The sequence below is a fragment of the Cydia amplana genome, chromosome 22, assembly GCF_948474715.1.
Source record: "Cydia amplana chromosome 22, ilCydAmpl1.1, whole genome shotgun sequence".
Classification (NCBI taxonomy): Eukaryota; Metazoa; Arthropoda; class Insecta; order Lepidoptera; family Tortricidae; genus Cydia; species Cydia amplana.
Genome location: NC_086090.1, coordinates 8469358 through 8489664, shown reverse-complemented (window position 1 = coordinate 8489664; position 20307 = coordinate 8469358). Strand labels below are relative to the sequence as shown.

General features: G+C 37.7%; 1 protein-coding gene across 4 annotated transcripts in view; it reads left to right on the top strand.

Moving 5' to 3' along the window:
• LOC134658294 (solute carrier family 41 member 1) overlaps positions 1–20307 on the top strand; it is an 87730-nt gene that overhangs the window by 25474 nt on the left and 41949 nt on the right. For 3 of the 4 annotated variants that reach the window (XM_063513915.1, XM_063513914.1, XM_063513917.1), the window contains exon 2: positions 19887–19979. In XM_063513915.1, the coding sequence (XP_063369985.1) occupies positions 19889–19979 (91 nt within the window). In that variant the 5' untranslated portion in view covers positions 19887–19888. The other variant, XM_063513913.1, reaches the window with a different exon arrangement.

Genomic DNA, 20307 nt, shown 5'->3' with positions numbered 1-20307 from the left:
ATATTGTAGGTACCGCTAATATTTCGGTTCCCATTTTTGGTGAGTTACCGAATAATGGCAAGGATAGTAGAAGTATAGTATAGTGAGGTTGTCTGGCAGAGATCGCTTTTTAGCGATAATACCGCCTGTTTTTTACCTCTGCTTGTGTTTGTTTTCTTTTTGTATCGTTTTATTTTATTGAGGTTTGCAATAATAGTTATTTACGATACAAGTGCGGAAAAGAGGAAATTCGAAACGAGTGGCGATAAAATGAAACACGACCGAAGGGAGTGTCTTAAATCGACACGAGTTGCGAATTACCTATTCGCACGTGTATCGTACAACGTTATACAGTACACACGTACGGCACTTTAAACTTTCGACTTACGCACGGAAAGTGCTATTTCCCGCACTAGTTCGGGAAAGTAGCACCATATGTACTGTAAAGAGTATATGTATGGTAATAGTAGGTAACTAGGTATGGTATTGTCGCGCTAATCCGGCCGGGCAATAAACCGGACATTGTCGAACTATTACCTACCTACTTATAGTTTCCCCGATTATCATCTGGTTTTTTCAAATGGTATAATAAAATAAAGCACTTTATTAGTAATTTTATTTATTTAATCTTTATTACACATACTTAATGGCGTAACATTTTATTAGTAATGTTAGTAAAGATGAAATAATCATAAAACTATGTAAACGGATTATGTTTGATTATATAGTTTAATTTGAGAGGCTTAAATTGAGATAAAAAATTCGTGGTTGTGTTAATGAAAATACCTATTGGCTCTGTATCTCTTCTTCTTCCTCGGTCCTCATGAGCTCATGACTGAGGGTCGCGACCACATGAGGTCGTTATTTTGTACACCAAGGCTCTTCATTCTGGACGATTTTCCGCCTTCCTGATTAACACTAAATACACTATATGTACTTGGTCAAACAAATCTTGTCAGTAGAAAAAGGCGGCAAATTTGAAAAATCGCGGGTTAGCAACACTACGTTTGAATTGAACTGTTCGAAAATCGCGTGTCATTTGTATCTTATCTGTGGACCTGTTTTATTTACATTTCTGTACATTGCTGCTTTTTGTTCATGTCCTAGGGATACTGACTACTGACACATCCAGCTTGACAGACTAAATGCACAAAACGCAAAAATGTAAGAGTGAAGTAAGTGAACAGTCAAGAGGAGCCCTTAAAAGGCTGATCCCATTAATCGGGTGACCGGGATCGAGCGTTCTACTTGTCTCGAATTACGTGTCGAATGACGTACTGCACGTGCCGCCATAATAAGCTACCTAATGTGCAGTGTCACTGAATAAATAATAGTACTAGGCACAGAAGATTCACTCTCTAACAAAACGCGTCTGTTACGATTACGACAGATATGACCGCCAGGTGGCGCAAGTGCCACGCGCGGCCTATGGCTAGCCAACAAAATTGCTGTGGGACGGATGTATGTACTTGTAGGTACTTGTTGCGACGCGACGAAATCGCGGAGTGAGCCACGCCTGGCAGTGTCACAGAATAAATAATAGTACTAGGTACAGAAGACTCACTCTCTAACAAAACGCGTCTGTTACGATTAGGACAGATATGACCCCTAGGTGGCGCAAGCGCCACGCGCGGCCTATGGCTAGCCAACAAAATTGCTGTGGGACGGATGTACTTGTAGGTACTTGTTGCGACGCGACGAAATCGCGGAGTGAGCCACGCCTGGCAGTGTCACAGAATAAATAATAGTACTAGTAAAAGGCGGCATCGTCAAACAGCGGTCTTGACATTACTACGAGTCGGGAATAGAGCAACACTATGACGTCTGTCATCTAGAGATCGGTTTTTGCGCGTGATCGGCGTCGCGTATTACCTAAGTCCAAAACTCTGATTATTATTGTTATTCCCTAATAAATATTGTTTAAAATGGTGCTCTGGTGTTTTTACCCTTACAGCTTCAGAAGTGCGATAGTGGATTCCCGCCTACTACGATATAATTTGTCGAAATTGACATTACGAAATTTACCGCGCGTAGTCATTCCTTGTTTCATTGTTCTAATCGTTAATCTGATTGTAATGAGTAAATGCACCAACACCACTCATCAGTTAGGGACTTAAATATACAAAGTCCAAGATTGGTGTCAAAATCATACCTACAAGAATAGCCTACAAAACTAACCTGTGCCGGCTATTGGCTGGCGTATCGTACCTTTGCCGTGTGTTTTGTGTGTTTTGTGTTTGATTTCAGATACCTATTTCAGTTTATGTACATCAATGATCATGACTGTCAAAAATAAAACATATTGACAGTGTAATAAAGCTGCTGGCATGTATGTATTACAATATTCACAGCAGAAGATCACAAGACATAAGCTGACAGATACCATTAGGTACAATTGAATTTTGATATTGGTATGAATGAAATAAATCCTTGGGATTATAGAGTAACTCAGGTAAAAGTTAACTCAGGTAAGAAGTCTGTCGATCCAACACCTAACAATGCTCCGGGGCCATAGTGGTAAATATTCACTGCCTCACTTATATGTTGTGTTATTTTTGTAATCTATGTGCTTTCAGATACATAACATAATGTGATTAAGTATGTCTACATGACATATTAACAAAATGCTATGAACATTTTGTAAAGTTTGTGTCGTGGTGAGATTTGCATTCAAGTAAAAAGCATATAAAACAAGTTTGGTAATGTAAATTTAGCCTTGATTGATGCTATATGTATGGTGGTATTATGCTTTCATGATTAACAATGAGTGCTATTTAATACTTTATCCTTTCAGTCAAATTAAAATAGATTACAAGTTTTCAAAAACACTGGAATATTGGTTACAACAACAATAAGGAGAAATTACTTGTTGTTTCATATGTGTGTGTGTGTGTGTGATATTACACATGTTTATTGCAACTGAAATAACGCTTTGTTGGTATGTTTTTGGTTTGTGTAATTTCCAGAAATTTGACAGCAATGATTCTTGAATTGAACGACCATACCGTCGTTGAAGACACTAGAGTGGCTATCGGGTCAGGCCTCTGTAATGAACCCGGATGGACATGGCTAATATTTCAAAATTAGTTGGTTATGGATGCCAGGTATAATATGTCCTAGTGTTCAACTAATTCATTATATGGAGAAAATATGTTGATAAGTGACTAATCTCCGATGTCATGGAAAATGAGGTATTTATTTAGAAATCAAATGTTTGTTCATGTTGTACATGTATACTAACGGTCAGTACGTGTTACATTGACTGTGTGTGGTTAGTAAAGTGCGCTTTGTGAATAAGTGAAAGGTGACAGTTATTTGTAGCTGGTTAGTATTGTCTGTGACACAAGTAGTCGCTCCATGTTTCCGGAGCCTCCTCGGACTGAATATTTTAAAAGACAGTTTATATCACATATAACCTCCTGCATCTATGCAATTAACATTAAGCTGCAGACATACTGATAAATAAGGCAGTAAATCATTTGACATGTTGAGAAAATTTCTGTCTGTACATATTATTGATTGGTTCTATGTATGAAAAATCTTATGAATGTTTATACAAATTAATTGCATACAGCTTATAGTATGTTGTGGTTGTTGTTTTGTTCATTGGGATGTTGGTTTAAGTTTGCATTGCAAATATTTATCACAAAATGTCATGTTATAAAATGAACCAAAGACATATATTTAAACAGACTTACCAAACTAATGAAAGTTATTGGCATGACATTGTCAAGTGTTTGAGTTATTGACAATGATAATCATTTGTGTTTTAACAGTATGTTTCAGATGCATTTCCTTATAACAAAACTTTATTGCTGGTGAAGTTTTGACCATAATTTTATAATACTTGCACCGATGAAGTATGATTATAGGTGTTTCCAAGGTTTAATCTTGTCAAAGAGATGGACATATTGAACTAGATACTTACTGAGCTGAGTATGACACTGGTAAAGCAGGTTGTTGCTAATGGTAAGCGAGGTAAATACTTTCAGGAGTCAATATGGATATTGACGGTCTACATGATACATGTCTTTTACATACAAGTGCGACTGGACTCTAAACGTTCCAGTCCGATAAGTGTTTTATGGGTGAATATTAAACGAAGGTAAATAGCTTGGTTAAAGCTTTCCAAAAAACTATTTTAACCCATTCACTGCATACAACCCATAATAATAATAATAATAATAATAATAATAAAATGTTATTTATTTAGGTATAAACCCATTACATTTTACAATAATACAATAAAATTAAAGCTAGGTATACTAAATCTAAAACTAAACAAGTAGGTAGCTACTAATTATTAGGTGCGGCTGACATCTGCATACAACCTGCTACTGTATGAGTAGACAGTAGCAGGTTGTGTACACCACATTAACAATACTGTTCGTCGATTCACTCACTCTCCCGACAAACGACCAGTGCCTTTTACGCATTATAGCGTAAAAGTCATCTACTCTGTTCTCGGCGAACATACCAGACGCACTACACCGCCACGGTAGCCGTAACATTGCACGAAACGCGTTGTTGTACTGTACTCGGAGTCTGTTGAACGATCGTTTCGTGAAATGGTACCACAGCTGACTAGTGTAGAACGCCTGACAGTATGCCTTGAACAGAGTTATTTTGGCTTGGTCAGAACAGTGAGCAAACCGACGCGCCAGCATGTTGCTTCTCATCGCTATAGACCATTACATGAACATTATTATGAACATTGACCGAAGAATATCGTGTCATGAGCTACTTACTGTTTGAAGTTATTGACGGTTTTCGTCTGAACTTGTAGTGTGTTATGGTACCGTTTGCATTAATAAACAGTACACTTTTATTACTTCTGGGTTTCATAAATCAGAAGTTATAAATAATAATATGTTTCACAAATTTTGTGGGTTCACTAAGTATGTATTTCATTGTTTTGAAAAATGCATAAATTGTGGTTTATTATGTTATGAACTCAATACCTTACAATGTGTGCTTGCATGGCATTTAACAAAATTATTTAGTTTTGTGCAGGTATAAGTTAACCTGGATGATGATGTGTTGAGTTATCTACACATAAAATGCACATGCACAGCTGGAGAAAATCAACCATGTGTGTCTTGGGATTGGAAGCTTTATAGTTTAAGCATATGTGCCATGATTTGACTGATTGATCATTATCAATATAGACTTCATGATGGTTGAAAAATACAATTTGTGAAACCTCGATAAGGCGAACCTGGGTAAGAGAGGAACCTCGATAACATGAACTTCTGTTCAGGCTCTAGTGTAGTTCAATGTTGGTATAGTAAGAGTGTTGCCTTTATTTAGGGGCACGGAAGAGGCAAGCCAAGTTGCACATGATCATTTACAATTGGTTGCATAGTAGCAACTGCTTATTATATTATATTTTCCATGTTAAAGGCAAATGCTGTTATTTCAGGTACCGTTTTCAGATTAAGAACTGACTACGAGTATATTCTCAGAGTAGGAACTGAGATATAATTTTATTACACACTCGGATTGAGAACTGAGTGATTATTTTATTTATATTACTTACTCTCGAGTTTGGAATCGAGTTGTGATTTTGTTTTATCCCAGATTTAGAACTGGGTTACTGTTGTCATACTTATGTGTTTTGTTAACAGGTTTGCCGACTAAAATAAACACATTGTGCTTGACTAATTTTATTAGACACTCGGATTGAGAACTGAGTGATTATTTTATTTATATTACTTACTCTCCAGTTTGGAATCGAGTTGTGATTTTGTTTTATCCCAGATTTAGAACTGGGTTACTGTTGTCATACTTATGTGTTTTGTTAACAGGTTTGCCGACTAAAATAAACACATTGTGCTTGATTAATTTTATTAGACACTCGGATTGAGAACTGAGTGATTATTTTATTTATATTACTTACTCTCGAGTTTGGAATCGAGTTGTGATTTTGTTTTATCCCAGATTTAGAACTGGGTTACTGTTGTCATACTTATGTGTTTTGTTAACAGGTTTGGCGATTAAAATAAACACATTGTGCTTGATTAATTTTATTAGACACTCGGATTGAGAACTGAGTGATTATTTTATTTATATTACTTACTCTCGAGTTTGGAATCGAGTTGTGATTTTGTTTTATCCCAGATTTAGAACTGGGTTACTGTTGTCATACTTATGTGTTTTGCTAACGGGTTTGCCGACTAAAATAAACACATTGTGCTTGATTAATTTTATTAGACACTCGGATTGAGAACTGAGTGATTATTTTATTTATATTACTTACTTTCTTCAATGTCTGCTATAGAGCTTTAATTATTATGTGCTCTTTAAGAAGGGTTGTTACTTTAGTCTTGGCAAGGGATGCTATCCTTAATAGGCTACTTCCTGGCGCCGGTAATCGCAACAGAGGCTTTAAGGAGCGGCCTGTTGCTTGTCACTATCCTTGAGAGGGTGGTTGTTACTGGTATTTGCAGTGTAGGCCTTAAGAGGCGGACCATTGCATGTGATATAAGACTATCCTTAAGAGGATGGTTGTTACTTGTATTTGCAGTGTAGGCCTTAAGAGGTGGGCCATTGCATGTGATATAAGACTTTCCTTAAGAGGATGGTTGTTACTTGTATTTGCAGTGTAGGCCTTAAGAGGTGGACCATTGCATGTGATATAAGGCTATCCTTAAGAGGATGGTTGTTACTTGTATTTGCAGTGTAGGCCTTAAGAGGTGGACCATTGCATGTGATATAAGACTTTCCTTAAGAGGATGGTTGTTACTTGTATTTGCAGTGTAGGCCTTAAGAGGTGGACCATTGCATGTGATATAAGACTATCCTTAAGAGGATGGTTGTTACTGGTATTTGCAGTGTAGGCTTTAAGAGGCGGACCATTGCATGTCATATAAGACTTTCCTTAAGAGGATCGTTGTTACTGGTGTTTGCAGTGTGGGCCTTAAGAGGCGGACCATTGCATGTGATATAAGACTTTCCTTAAGAGGATGGTTGTTACTGGTATTTGCAGTGTAGGCCTTAAGAGGTGGACCATTGCATGTGATATAAGACTATCCTTAAGAGGATGGTTGTTACTGGTATTTGCTGCAATGCAGGCCTTAAAAGGCGGACCGTTGCATGTGAGCTTAGATTATCCTTAATAGGCTAATTTTGTTACTGGTATATCTGCAGTGCAGGCCTTAAGAGGCGGACCATTGCATGTGATACAAGACTATCTTTAACAGGCTAGTTTGTTCCTGGTATCTGCAGTGCAGGCTTTAAGAGGCGGACCATTGCATGCGATATGATATTATCCTTAAGAGGACCATTATTTCTACTACCGATAAATGTTTTATCTATATCGTATCGTACTATTTGTTGTTGACCTTGAGAGGTTGGCTTGAGACCTTGTTTACAAAAGGATATTTTAATGACCTTAAGACTGATGATCTCAAGGTTACCTTGAAAGGGTTGCTTGCACTTATACCTTCTAGGGATCGCTGGCGAAGTACCGGATCCAGTAGAGTTGGAGGGAGTGCCTGTTCGAAATACCCAGTTGGAGCGAGTGCGTGCACCGGGCTCCGTGACAACCTTATCGTGAAGGGCCGACTTCTACGGTCGTTGCGCCTACAAGGGCAGTGGTGTCCTAGCCTAGGCAGCTCCGCACATGCATGAGACGTGTCCCATGTTAGCCTCTCACGAGTTGTACGCATTTTTGTGCGTGCATGCGAGGGAGTCTTACATCCTACAACGGAGAAGCCAATTGTGAGTTTGTTCCAAGTCTTTGCTTTTAAAACGACACAAATAGTCATTGTTACGTTAAGCGGTCAGTATGAACGCACCGCTCAATGGAAGGTTTGGGTTAGCTGCATGGGTATACATGCTAGAAATTTATCAAAATCTAATAAATCCTTCAAAGTTATATGACGTTATTCACAAGAAAATAATTTATGTTAAATGGTGTTACAAAAAAAGGGGGTGGTTTATCTACCTGCCGCTAGATGTCACGCTCATCGCAATATTTTATTATTTTGCATAATTAATTAATTGGTATTTATATCCTCTTGGTGTCATATGCACGTGAATTAAGCCTTTTGTGTATTTCAAGCAAGTGCTGAGCAGACTTGCATATCCTAACACCTCTCATACCACGGATTATTTGGTACCTAGCCTGGTCATGCTTTCTTACATTTGGTTCAGTCGGCTTAAGCCCTTACTCCAATTCGACTGAAATAGAACTAAATATCTTGGTGTAAGTTAACAATAACGAAATAGACCGTTTCAACGGAACTCGAGTCGAATTACTCAAAAGGACCAAGGCTTGTATATCGGCTGAGCGTAAAAGGTGCTTGTTCAATTTGCAGAATATTGAACTGGTGGAGGCTACATCCACCTGGTGAAGACCCAGCTTGCTGCGACTGCGTTGGCTGTGGCAGACTTCAGTGGCTGCACTGATGACAGTGACCTGCGGGGCGCTGGTCGGGTCAGGCGATGGCCGAGCTAAAAGGCGGCATCGTCAAACAGCGGTCTTGACATTACTACGAGTCGGGAATAGAGCAACACTATGACGTCTGTCATCTAGAGATCGGTTTTTGCGCGTGATCGGCGTCGCGTATTACCTAAGTCCAAAACTCTGATTATTATTGTTATTCCCTAATAAATATTGTTTAAAATGGTGCTCTGGTGTTTTTACCCTTACACTAGGTACAGAAGACTCACTCTCTAACAAAACGCGTCTGTTACGATCAGCACAGATATGGCCGCTAGGTGGCGACAGCGCCACGCGCGCCAAAATTGGTGTGGAACGGATGTACTTTTAGCTACCTGTAGCAAAGCGAAGAAATCGCGGAGTGAGCTACGCCTGGCAGTGTTAAGAAAAGGGAACGTCATTAACATAATCTCACGCTAAGAGTACTCCTCAATCCTCAATTATCCCAAAAGTAACTACCTATGTCTGTTATCTCTTTGTGCTTAAACCGCTGAACCGATGTACTTAGGTTACCCGGGGAAGAACAAAGGATGGTTTTTAGGGTTCTGTACTCAAAGGGTAAAAAACGGGACCCTATTACTAAGACTTCGCTGTCCGTCCGTCCGTCTGTCACCAGGCCGTATCTCATGAACCGCGATAGCTAGACAGTTGAAATTTTCACAAATGATGTATCTCTGTTGCCGCTATAACAACAAATACTAAAAATAAAATAAAATAAGTATATAAGGGGGGCTCCCATACAACAAACACCCTCCGTGCGCGAGTCCGACTCGCACTTGACGGGTTTTTATCAATAATCATCATAATAACACGCAGACGAAGTTGCGGGCAGAAGGTAGTATTTTTACTAGGGATGTACCGACTAGTCGGGAAAGCCGACTATCCGGCCACATTTGTAGTCGGCGATTAGTCGGCGAAATTATTAATTACAGAAAACAGGATATAAATAAAATAAAAAGCCAAGACTAATCAAATGTTACATGCCCATTTTACTCAAATACGTATTGAGGGTATAAGAGATTGTGTTCATATTAAATTCATATGTATAGGATGTATTGTCGCAGTAGCACAGAACATCTTTCAGTTGATATTGAAAGCGCGGCGACGTAAGGAGCAAAAAAATGTTTTTCTAATGCATGCGAACTTGGATAAAGCCATACGAACGTAATCTTTATCGGGAAGTAACGATTATGAACTTGGCCGACTAGCTGACTAGCTAACTAGTCGGCCGACTAATCGGAAATCCAAGCGCCGATTAGTCGGCTAGTCGGCCAAAACTATAGTCGGTACATCACTAACTTTTATATAATTGAGAAGACGAGAGAACGGTATTACTTCATAATTAATTAACCAACCCAGCCTATTAATTAATAATTTTCCCTAAACCCCATAAACAAGTCGATAATCATCTCAATATCTTTGTTCAGTATATATTCAGTATCAAGGTTTTACCTCGGTTAATAATAATGACAATAATTATTCATAATAGACTAGTACTAAGGTAAACGTACTGGTGCTCGACGCGGTACCAGTACATGTCATCTTAAAACTTAAGTCATTGTCAATAGAGGTGACAGCAGGGTGCCATCTATTGGGCATTAGCATGTCGAGCACTACGTTTACCTTATTACTACAGTAGGGCGTTTTTTTTTGTTGTCCCCTACACTTTTTTTTTCAAATTTGGGATTTTTTATGTTATTTCTACTCAGAATCACGAGCTATTTCTATCGTAATAGGAGAAAAAAAGTGTCCTAAGGTTTTCATTTCCATTACGTCACCATTTTTCATAGACTTTGTATGGCGGTCGCGGAATGGAAAGATCGAAAAATGTATGGAAATTTTGGGACACTTTTTTTCTCCTATAGGATAGAAAGAGCTCGTGATTCTGAGTAGAAATAACATAAAAAATCCCAAATTTGAAAAAAATGTGTAGGGGACAAAAAAAAACGCCCAGTAACATTGAAAGGGAAATCTATTGTCACCAACAGTTTACTAGTATAATTAGATGGTGATCAGATTGTGTTAATTTTTTTATTTTTTTTTTCATTGCCTTGATTACAAATGTAACTCAGATGTGTGCTCAGATGGCAGAGCGCTGAAATATCGATCCAGAGGCCGTGAGTTCAAGTCTCACCCAAGACAGTAATTTTTCCACTTTTTTTATTCTAAGCTTAATAGCATCGGTCGCAGACGTTTCTGCTTGTAAAAAATTAAACAAATGTAATGAATCAGTTAATTGTGTCGAGCTAGAGTCACATAAAGGTATGGAATGAAACATGTCGAGCAAATTTCGACTTAAAATGCGTGAGTGACCCGTTTTAATAAGTATATAATATTCTAACCTCTAAACGAGCAATTCTTGTATATTTATTTATATATGTCACCGTAAAACTGTAAACACTCGTCATATTATAATCTCGCTAGTTACATTATAAACTGACGGTAGGGAGATTATAATCTAACCTAACCTAACCTACGTTAGATTATAAACTAACGGGTTCACAATCTTACGGTGTCATATATATATATATTTCGGGGATCTCTGAAACGGCTCTAACGATTTCGATGAAATTTGCTATATGGGGGTTTTGGGGGGCGAAAAATCGATCTAGCTATGTTATCTCTGGGAAAACGCGCATTTTCGAGTTTTTATATGGTTTCCTAGCAAAGCTCGGTCGCCCAGAGCCCGTACCATGAGTCACTGATAGTGTCAAAACTGACATTTACGCTATCGAGAACGTTTACAGTGAAAAATGATGTCATAGGTACTTATTACAGATTTTTAAAAGCATCTCGAGCTATGCGAGTATGAGCGAGATGTATAGAAAGTAAATTACGTTCTCGACGGCGTTTATGTCAGTGCCAAAGTAATGGTAGCCGTATAGATATTATATATTTTTAATTTTTTAATTTTTTATTTTAATTTAACTGTGTCTCACGGAAGTTTTGGTTTTAAAAATCTATAATAAGTACTTATGACATCATTTCTCACTGCTTCAACGCTGCACCAGCAATGTAGCTGCAGTCGTATTACCTCAAGCCTTAATCGTATTAAGCCTTATGGCTGTCGCCGAGTAAATGAGCCTGCTATTGACCGTGAATGCAGTAATTATGAAATCGTGAGCGGCGCGCGAGTTTCTCTAATTACTAGAGATGCCACGAATATTCGGCAACTATTCGGTATTTGGCCTATTCGGCCACTTTGCCGAATATTCGGTATTTGGCCGAAAGTTGCCTACTATTCGGCCGAATAGCGAATACCGAATATCTGTTGTTTAAAAAAAAACTACACAAAAAAATACCAAAAATTTGGTATATTTCATATTTAAAAAGTATTATTAGAAAGTTGTTAAATAGGAAGACCCTTTTTTAAGCATTTGTTGATTATGAAATATTTTATTTTTATCATGGGTCTGATTTGATTGACTCTAACTACATTCATTAATTCTGTTTTACAAAAAAAAATTCTTAGCAAACGTTGTGCTTTGTTGGCGAACAGTTTTCATAATAATTGTGACTCACAATGTTCGCATCTCATGCCGAATATTCGGTATTCGGCCAAAACCACTATTCGGGGCATCTCTACTAATTACCATAGATTACAGCATCTTGGTAAAAACGACGTATTTTCATATAAAATTCAAAGTGTTTACTACATTTTCTCCTAAGGCAGCGAAGGTCTAAATCTAAACGTCCTGTTTTCATTCAAAATCTGTTTACTTAGGTCTTTTTAGAATGGATAATGCAATAGGTTTGCGGTGTTTACGCCAACTAGTCTTAATTAGTCTATGGTATGCAGTAAATCGTTTGGGTTAGAAATCGGTGGGTTTCATCTCTAGTGATAAATGAGGGACATTATTTCACATTATCAAACGTTGCTACTTGAAAGCTTAACACTTACTTTAACCCTTAGTATCATTGCCCGCTCGAAAAGTCCTTATGGGGTTTTTATTTTGTTGACGAATTTTCGTTAGATTTGAATAAAATTCTGAGCGGGATAAATACGAAATCACAACTTCCCGATAAAAATGTACCTACATAAGTAATTGTCCCTTGAGTCACCAAGTTTTCGTAACTCAAAGGAAGCTTTATTATTAACCTATAAGTTGAGCCTGTTCTTGGTTGAGCTTATTGTGGGACTAGGTATTATATCTATGTGTAAGATTGCCCCTTTATATATTTATAAATATTTATTTTTGTTGACAAATCGACGGATTAGCCACTACAACTGTGTCTAACTCAAGGAGGTCACTCACGGGTTAAGTTGACACGCGTGAGTGACTCGTGTTGAACATTACATTATTATACGAATCTCACTCTTGTGCAATTAGATCGTCTCGAAAAATCAACATTGGTTGGACCTTTACGCCCCCATGATCCGTGGCAGTAAGCCGGGACAACTTGAGGAAGATGATGATGGATCTATACGCATGGGTTCGTATATAACCTCTTCCGCAGTCAAAGAGTTCCGCAACCACAATTGAACATGAAACAAAGCATCGATGTATAAAGTACCTATACCATTAAATATTCCACGTACCTATACAACTCCGAGCATTGTACACACTAAACTGACTATCAAAGAACAATGGATCTTATTTGATTGCTATAATGTTGTAAATTGACAGTTAACAGCGCGATGGTTTATAGGAACTATCGGAAGGTCAGTTTGTCTCAAATTCTATGTCATTAAGCATGCTAGTGACGTCCCGAAGAGTCGTTACATTGCCATTACAATCAAATGTAGGAAACAAGTAAACAAGTCGCCCCAAACAGAAAAACTATTTACATGAACTACGTTCCTGCCAAATTTCATGAAAATTTATTGACAATTCAAGAACTTAGAATAAACATGAATTAAAGTGTACTTACCTGTAGTTGATCGTTAGACCAGACTTCGCTCGGTCCAATAGTATCATAGTAGTAAGTAATAGTATTTCTGACGTTCGGCGGGTTCGTTCTGCGTTCGGTCCGCCAACGCGTGCTACTGTTGAAGCTTCTCGTTATGGAGAGAAAACTGTCGTCTTAAAAAACGTGAGATTAAATATATTTAATGTTTATGTAGGTATATCAAGGTTTTAAAAGACAACACAAATCAACCTGTCCCACAGTAAGCTCAATAAATCGTCGTCTAGTATCCAAAAATCAAGCCATATATCTTAATAAATACCTACTTGAATACATAGAAAATGGATGCATAAGTCAGGAACAAATACATCTGTGATAAACACACAAATAAATGCCCTTAAGAGGCAAAACTTCCGTGAGACACAGACATGTTAAATATATTAAGAACGGGTCACTCACGCATTTTAAGTCGCAAAACGCCCCGACCCGTTCTTAACCCGTCTGTGAGTGACCCGTTCTTAACCCGTCTGTGAGTGACCCGTTCTTAACCCGTCTGTGAGTGACCCGTTCTTAACCCGTCTGTGAGTGACCCGTTCTTAACCCGTCTGTGAGTGACCCGTTCTTAATATATTTAAGAGGATTCGAACCCGGGAGTTCCTTCGCAAGACTAATTATGGTTAAAAGGCAGGCGCTACTGTAATCTGACCCGTGCAATGTTTGATGTAATGATTTGCCATTGTTTGATAACACCGCTACCGTTCGTCGGTCACACGATTTTGTTGATAAAGTCCGCGCGGAACGGTTTTCGGCTCCGTTTTTTAAATTTCCGTTTATTAAAGATTCATAGATTGTTTCATAAAATAAGGGTTCCGTTTTTTCCTTTTGAGGTACGGAACCCTAAAAATAATGAAAAAATTGTGCCGCTGAATTTGGAAACTGGAATAGATGGTGCTGTGCGGCAAACAAGAAATATGATTAACAATATTAACATAGGTTTTATTATGTTTTTGGTATGTATAAAATTGTGTCATCTAACTTAATTATGGCATGGTACGAACTATAGTATCAAAATCAAACAATATGTCAAAAGTATTATATATAATGTTATGTATAAGTACATTCTACCTAGCTTTATTTGACGTTCATAAGCGCATTATAATTATGCCTACTTGAATAAACTATCTTTTATCTTTATCTTTATTCGAAGTTTTTCTTCTGGACAAGCTATATTTTTTCCAGCCCTTACAAAAGTCTGGCACCGAATGTTCTCGTATATATAAACAATCTTAACAACTAACAACATTTTATCAACAATTTCCGTTCAAAAACATTTTGTCATAAGTGAGCGTGAGGTGTGTTCAATAAGAATATCCGACTTTATTCTTCTAAAGAAGAAATATGTGACGTTATCTATGAAAAGAGACCTCATTGTCGATGGCGCTTACGCCATTATTAAAGATGCTCCGATAAAAATACAATGCCGCGCGACGCTGTGCGGCGTAAGCGCCATCGACAATAATGTCCCTTTTCATAGATAAAGCCCCATATTTTCTCCGGCCCTTACAAAAGTCTTGCGCCACGAGCACCCGACCGGAACCTTACGCAAACAACTAAAAACCAATTTGTGAGAAACCGCATTATCTTAATTTCGATTAAAATGGATTGAACACGTACAGTCTGCGTCAGAGATATAGTTAATTTGAACCTTACTGCTATGTAATAAGGTGTAGAAAATTGTCGTAAAATCGCTACACGTGTATTTATTTCACACTAATAATTCTCTAACTAGGTCTCTCTCGGAAAATATAGGGTTTCCTAGTCACTTGTCCATCATTTAACAATAGGCAAAATTATGTTAATATTAGAAAATAAAAAGACTTTATTAAAAAAACCATTCCTTTTGAAACCATAAAGGTTTATGAAATACCTATTCAACGACACCCCACACCGATGTAAGTAAGTACAAACACTAAAAATCTTATTTATATTTTACCAATTTCTCAACGTGGTAGATAATATCGTCAGGTGACAAGCAAAACTCACTAATTTCCACCACAAGTTCATAGCCAAAGTGAACCATATTCATACTAAAAGAATGTTCGAATTTAAACTGTTGTGAGACATGCTAACATTCAATAATTTTACGGTTTAGACTCACTTGTTTTAAGTCACTCGCGCGACATGTTTCGGAGAGCCTAGGTCTCCTTTCTCAAGCACTAACAGTGCGAGCAGCGTTCACGACGGCCGTGTATCGCGTACCTAAAGGAGTAAAGGAAGGTGGTGCGTAAAGGAGACCTAGGCTCTCCGAAACATGTCGCGCGAGTGACTCTAACAAGTGACAAGTGAGTCTAAACCGTAAAATTATTCAATAAAACAATGTTGTTTTTTGTTTAAATATTTTTTAGTAATTAGTGAGTTTTGCTTGTCACCTGACGATATACACAATAAAAAGCTTCTTTTTTATAGTCGGATCTTGTATCTTTTTAGTACATTGTACTAAAATCCAAATTATTTAATGGCTCCTCTACACGATGGCCCAGCGCTGGGCCAACGAGATGGCCATGCGATGGTTGGAACGCAACTACACGATGGCGACATTCAGTTGTGATCTATGGCTCCTCTACACAATGGGCCAACGCCGGCCACTCCAAGGGACGCATTTATACGTTAGAGGGAGCAAGTGATATTGCTATCTCATTCTACCGCATGGCTGCGTCCCTTGGAGTGGCCGGCGTTGGCCCATCGTGTAGAGGAGCCATGATGTGTGCCGAAAAACCGACACCGCGGCCATCCCATCGCCATTCGCCGCGCCATAAGCCAACCGACACCACTACCCTCTCTACACGTTGGCCCATCATATTGGACCACTAGATTGGGCCAACGTGTAGAGGAACCATAATTAATAAGTTCATTCGCCTCCCCACAAAATACTGACGTATCTGCTATAGTCCAATTTTAATCAGTACGTGACTTTCCACGCGTTTCGATAATACCACCTTACTTAATCGATTATAGGCATTGGTAAATGATTTGTCTCAGTACGTAATATGCTAAGACATTTCGATACAAGTGTAATAACGTAGCATACCTAAGTACTAGGTACCTACTTATTTTTTATAGATTAAGCTAGTACATATATTTAATTAACAATAACTAAGCGAAACAAATTTCGATTTCAGCTTCGTTAAGATACGTTTACTTCTCATTTAAATCTATTTGTGTGTAAAAAAAACTATTTTTAAAGACAATAAAATTTTATGTCAGCTGACAATTTTTTTTAATATTCATATAGTCACTCACGCAGTTCAAGTGGATTCGTGAGTGACCCGTTTTATTATATTTAATATGGATTATTACTCGACGTGTTTCGATCTGTTTCATAATCGTTAACTCGACGAACATCTGCACCCTGAAACTAGCGCCCGGCCCGGCGTTTAGTTAAAGGACTTTTGACCCGGTGTGAGTGACCCGGTTAAGATAAATAAATAAATATTTTATTATAGGATATAAAGAGTATGGTAACCAATTGAATGAGATTTTTCGTTTATTTAGAAACTAAACTTAATCTTATTTATATAAAACATAGTACCTAGTTAGCTATCAGCTAGTTTTCTAGTGATACAGACATATAACTCCCGTAGGAGTAAAATGGACTTTACCTCCCGCTGCACTTGCGTGAATATAAATATATATATATATATATATATATATATATATATATATATATAGTCCTCCTCGCCGTGTCCGACGACGGCGACTCCTCCAACTGATTAATCAGGAACATGGAATGCTCGGACATGACTTGCGAAGCCAAACTTAGTTTTGAAAATTCGATTACATGGTGCGCAATGGAGCTGGCCGGCTGAGTTGTAGGTGTAGGTATACGAGGGCTTCGGTCGCGTCTTACGGAGATGGCGCTTAGCATCCAGGTCTTCTAAACGCCGCTGCTCGTATTGGTCTACTATTGCTGCTGCTATATTGCTATTGCTGTATTGGTGGTGCTGGTATTGGTTGGTATTGGAATTGGCGTGAAATAACACGCTTACTGCGCAAGTGTGATGAAAATATTTTTAATGTCACCTACGGCTGTTTTGCGTAGCGCATAATATGCAGCACGTGAGTCGATTCCGAATGACCGTATCGTCTTACGGCTATTCCAGTAACAGGAAAATTCAATTATCTCGTTGGGAAGCATTCAGCAGTTGCGGAAATGTCGTATCCCTTGTTTGTGGTGCAGTTGTTAGGCGGCTGTGGGTAGCGGGTTCGATATAGGACGGTGCGTTAAGAGCCAACAGGAGTGGTCATTTCTCCATACAAACGTACTCGACTGTTTCCTTCGTGGGTTTTGAAGCTAGAGCAATGATTTTTTCAACACAGATTAATATTATCAATATCTGTGTCGGACCGTTTTGCCTTTTTTGATATTTTTGTTTTTTAAAGCGCTAGAGCCCTTCAAAAATGGCCAAAATGGCCTAATTGACTATGCCGCAATGAGAGGCGTAGTATTCAAAACTGATACCAATTTGCCAAAAAAGCAAAACGGTCCGACACAGATAATTTCATAATCATTTAGATTTCCAAATTTGGTTACGATTGGTTAGGTTTTGGAGGAGGACGAAACCTCGATTTTTGAGATTTTTACGCAGGATTTTTCGCCTTGTCCTTATCGCACTAGTTTTAGGCGCCGCTTCCGTTAGCGAGACGGGTATATTTACCTAAAATATTTAAATCTCAGCTCCTGTTTCGTCTTAATAACTGTGACTGCCCTGCCTACCTGTCAGGGGTTGACGAATGGCTACCGGGCTCAATTAACTTAGTTTTACGTATATTACATCTGTGCCAAGTGAATTCATCCGATACCAAAATTTGCACCTCCTATACATTGGGTGACACATACTTCCCGGAGTATCATAAGGTAAACGTACTAGTGCTCGACATGCTAATGCCCAATAGATGACACCCTGCTGTCACCTCTATTGACAATGATTTAAGTTTCAAGATGACATGTACTGGTACTGCGTCGAGCACCAGTACGTTTACCTTAATTGGCATCTATCATTTTAAAGTGTTGAGGGCTAGATATAATATTCATACCTTTGTACTTATTCGATTTCGACCGTGACTATAATCCGAAGTTCTTAAATCCAAAATAGAATGACGATGACGCTGAAATTTATTCAATACTTACCTTTGTTATTTAAAATCGTTTTTGTTAAAAAAAAACACCTAACAATTGCACAAACAAACAAAAACAAATAATAACAACATGGACTACGTAAATAATAACAACATGGCAATTTAAATATGAATTAAAATAATTAATTCCAAAATTATTGACGGTTAAGTACCTTTATAATTTTTGAAACAATAAAAACGTATGTTTTTATGAATGACTTATTTACACAGATTTTAAACGGGTGTTTTTTTAAACAAAAAAAATCGAGTATAACGTTGGAAATAATCCCACTTCGCTTTTTTCGTAAAAACTATTTTTATTTTTTAGGGTTCGTTAGTAAAACATTACGTCAGTCGAGTGACAAAACTTCAATTTAACCGACTTACAAGAAGAGTATCCGTGCGATTAAACTATAGTTTCTTTTTTGAATAATATTATATGTAGGTAACTTAATTTTATCCACAGTTTAGGAAACAGTAGTTTATTTGTCACAATAACAAAATCAGAACAGTAAAGAATATCACCAATAAACTATAGACACTATAGTCCGACAAGAAATTGTAGAAAATAAATGACGGAGTCACTTCCATTGTAACTGTCACATTTTTGACATAAAATGCCACTTCGCTTTTTTTCGCGTAAACATGGCAACAATTTAGTATAAATTTTCTTATTATGTCGCACTATTGACTATACCTATGGCTATTCATTATACTATTAGGTAATAAAACAAAACATCAATAAACCAGTCAAACGTTTCATCAACGTTTTCCCCCTAAATATTAGCTATTTAGTATAAACAAGCTCATAAACACAAGTAAGTAATTCTGTAAAACTATAATGAAATGATTGACTTTGTAAGAACACAATGCACAATAATTTTATTTATTTATAAATGTTCGTCAGTCGATCAGTCGAATAGGTTATTTACTATTGTTTAGCAAATATCAAGTCATCCTATATAATATCATTTATAATGATAAACTTTTCCTAGTAAACAAGTACCTACCTATCTGAAATTATGATCATTCGAATATTGACGATGTCTGTATATGTGTGTATAAACAATGTGTGTCCCCTAACACAACTATTTTCTAGTACATATCGGCCCGATTAAATCATAGTCACATTTATAGTAGGTATTACATAGTAGGGTAGATAGTTACCTACTTAAATACTCGTGGTACAAGTAAAATATACGTATAAGTACGATACAATAAAATATACCTAATGTCCTAATACAATACAATAAGTTACTCTTAATTGCACACCTCACACAGTATCACGTATTTATAGTATTAGAATCGGTACCTATATATGTATAATAAGCACTCAGCGCGATCTCAGATCAAATAATGAGAATCCAAGACATTATGTCATTCGTCCAAATTGTGATATTATTTTAAATAATCCAACACCTAATCTCTTTATTTACAGGCATGGTCGAAACCCCACATGCCATCAAACCCGTGGAAAAGACCGACGACTATTCGCCCCAGCTACACGGCAACCCCATCTTTACTATTAGCGGTAAGTTGTAGTGACATTATAACCATGGTTGAAACCCCACATGCCATCCAACCCGTGGATAAGATCGACGACTATTCGCCCCAGCTACACGGCAACCCCATCTTTACTATTAGCGGTAAGTTGTAGTGACATTATAATCATGGTTGAAACACCACATGCCATCAAACGCGAGGATAAGATCGACTATTCGTCCTAGCAACATGGCTAGTGTTGAGTCGCTCACTCGTGAGGCACCTCATTTGTACCACTCATTTTGTTAATTTGTCGCAGTACTTCGTACCGCAAAAATGTCTTACTTCACTCCTCTATTCATTTTACTCATTTACTC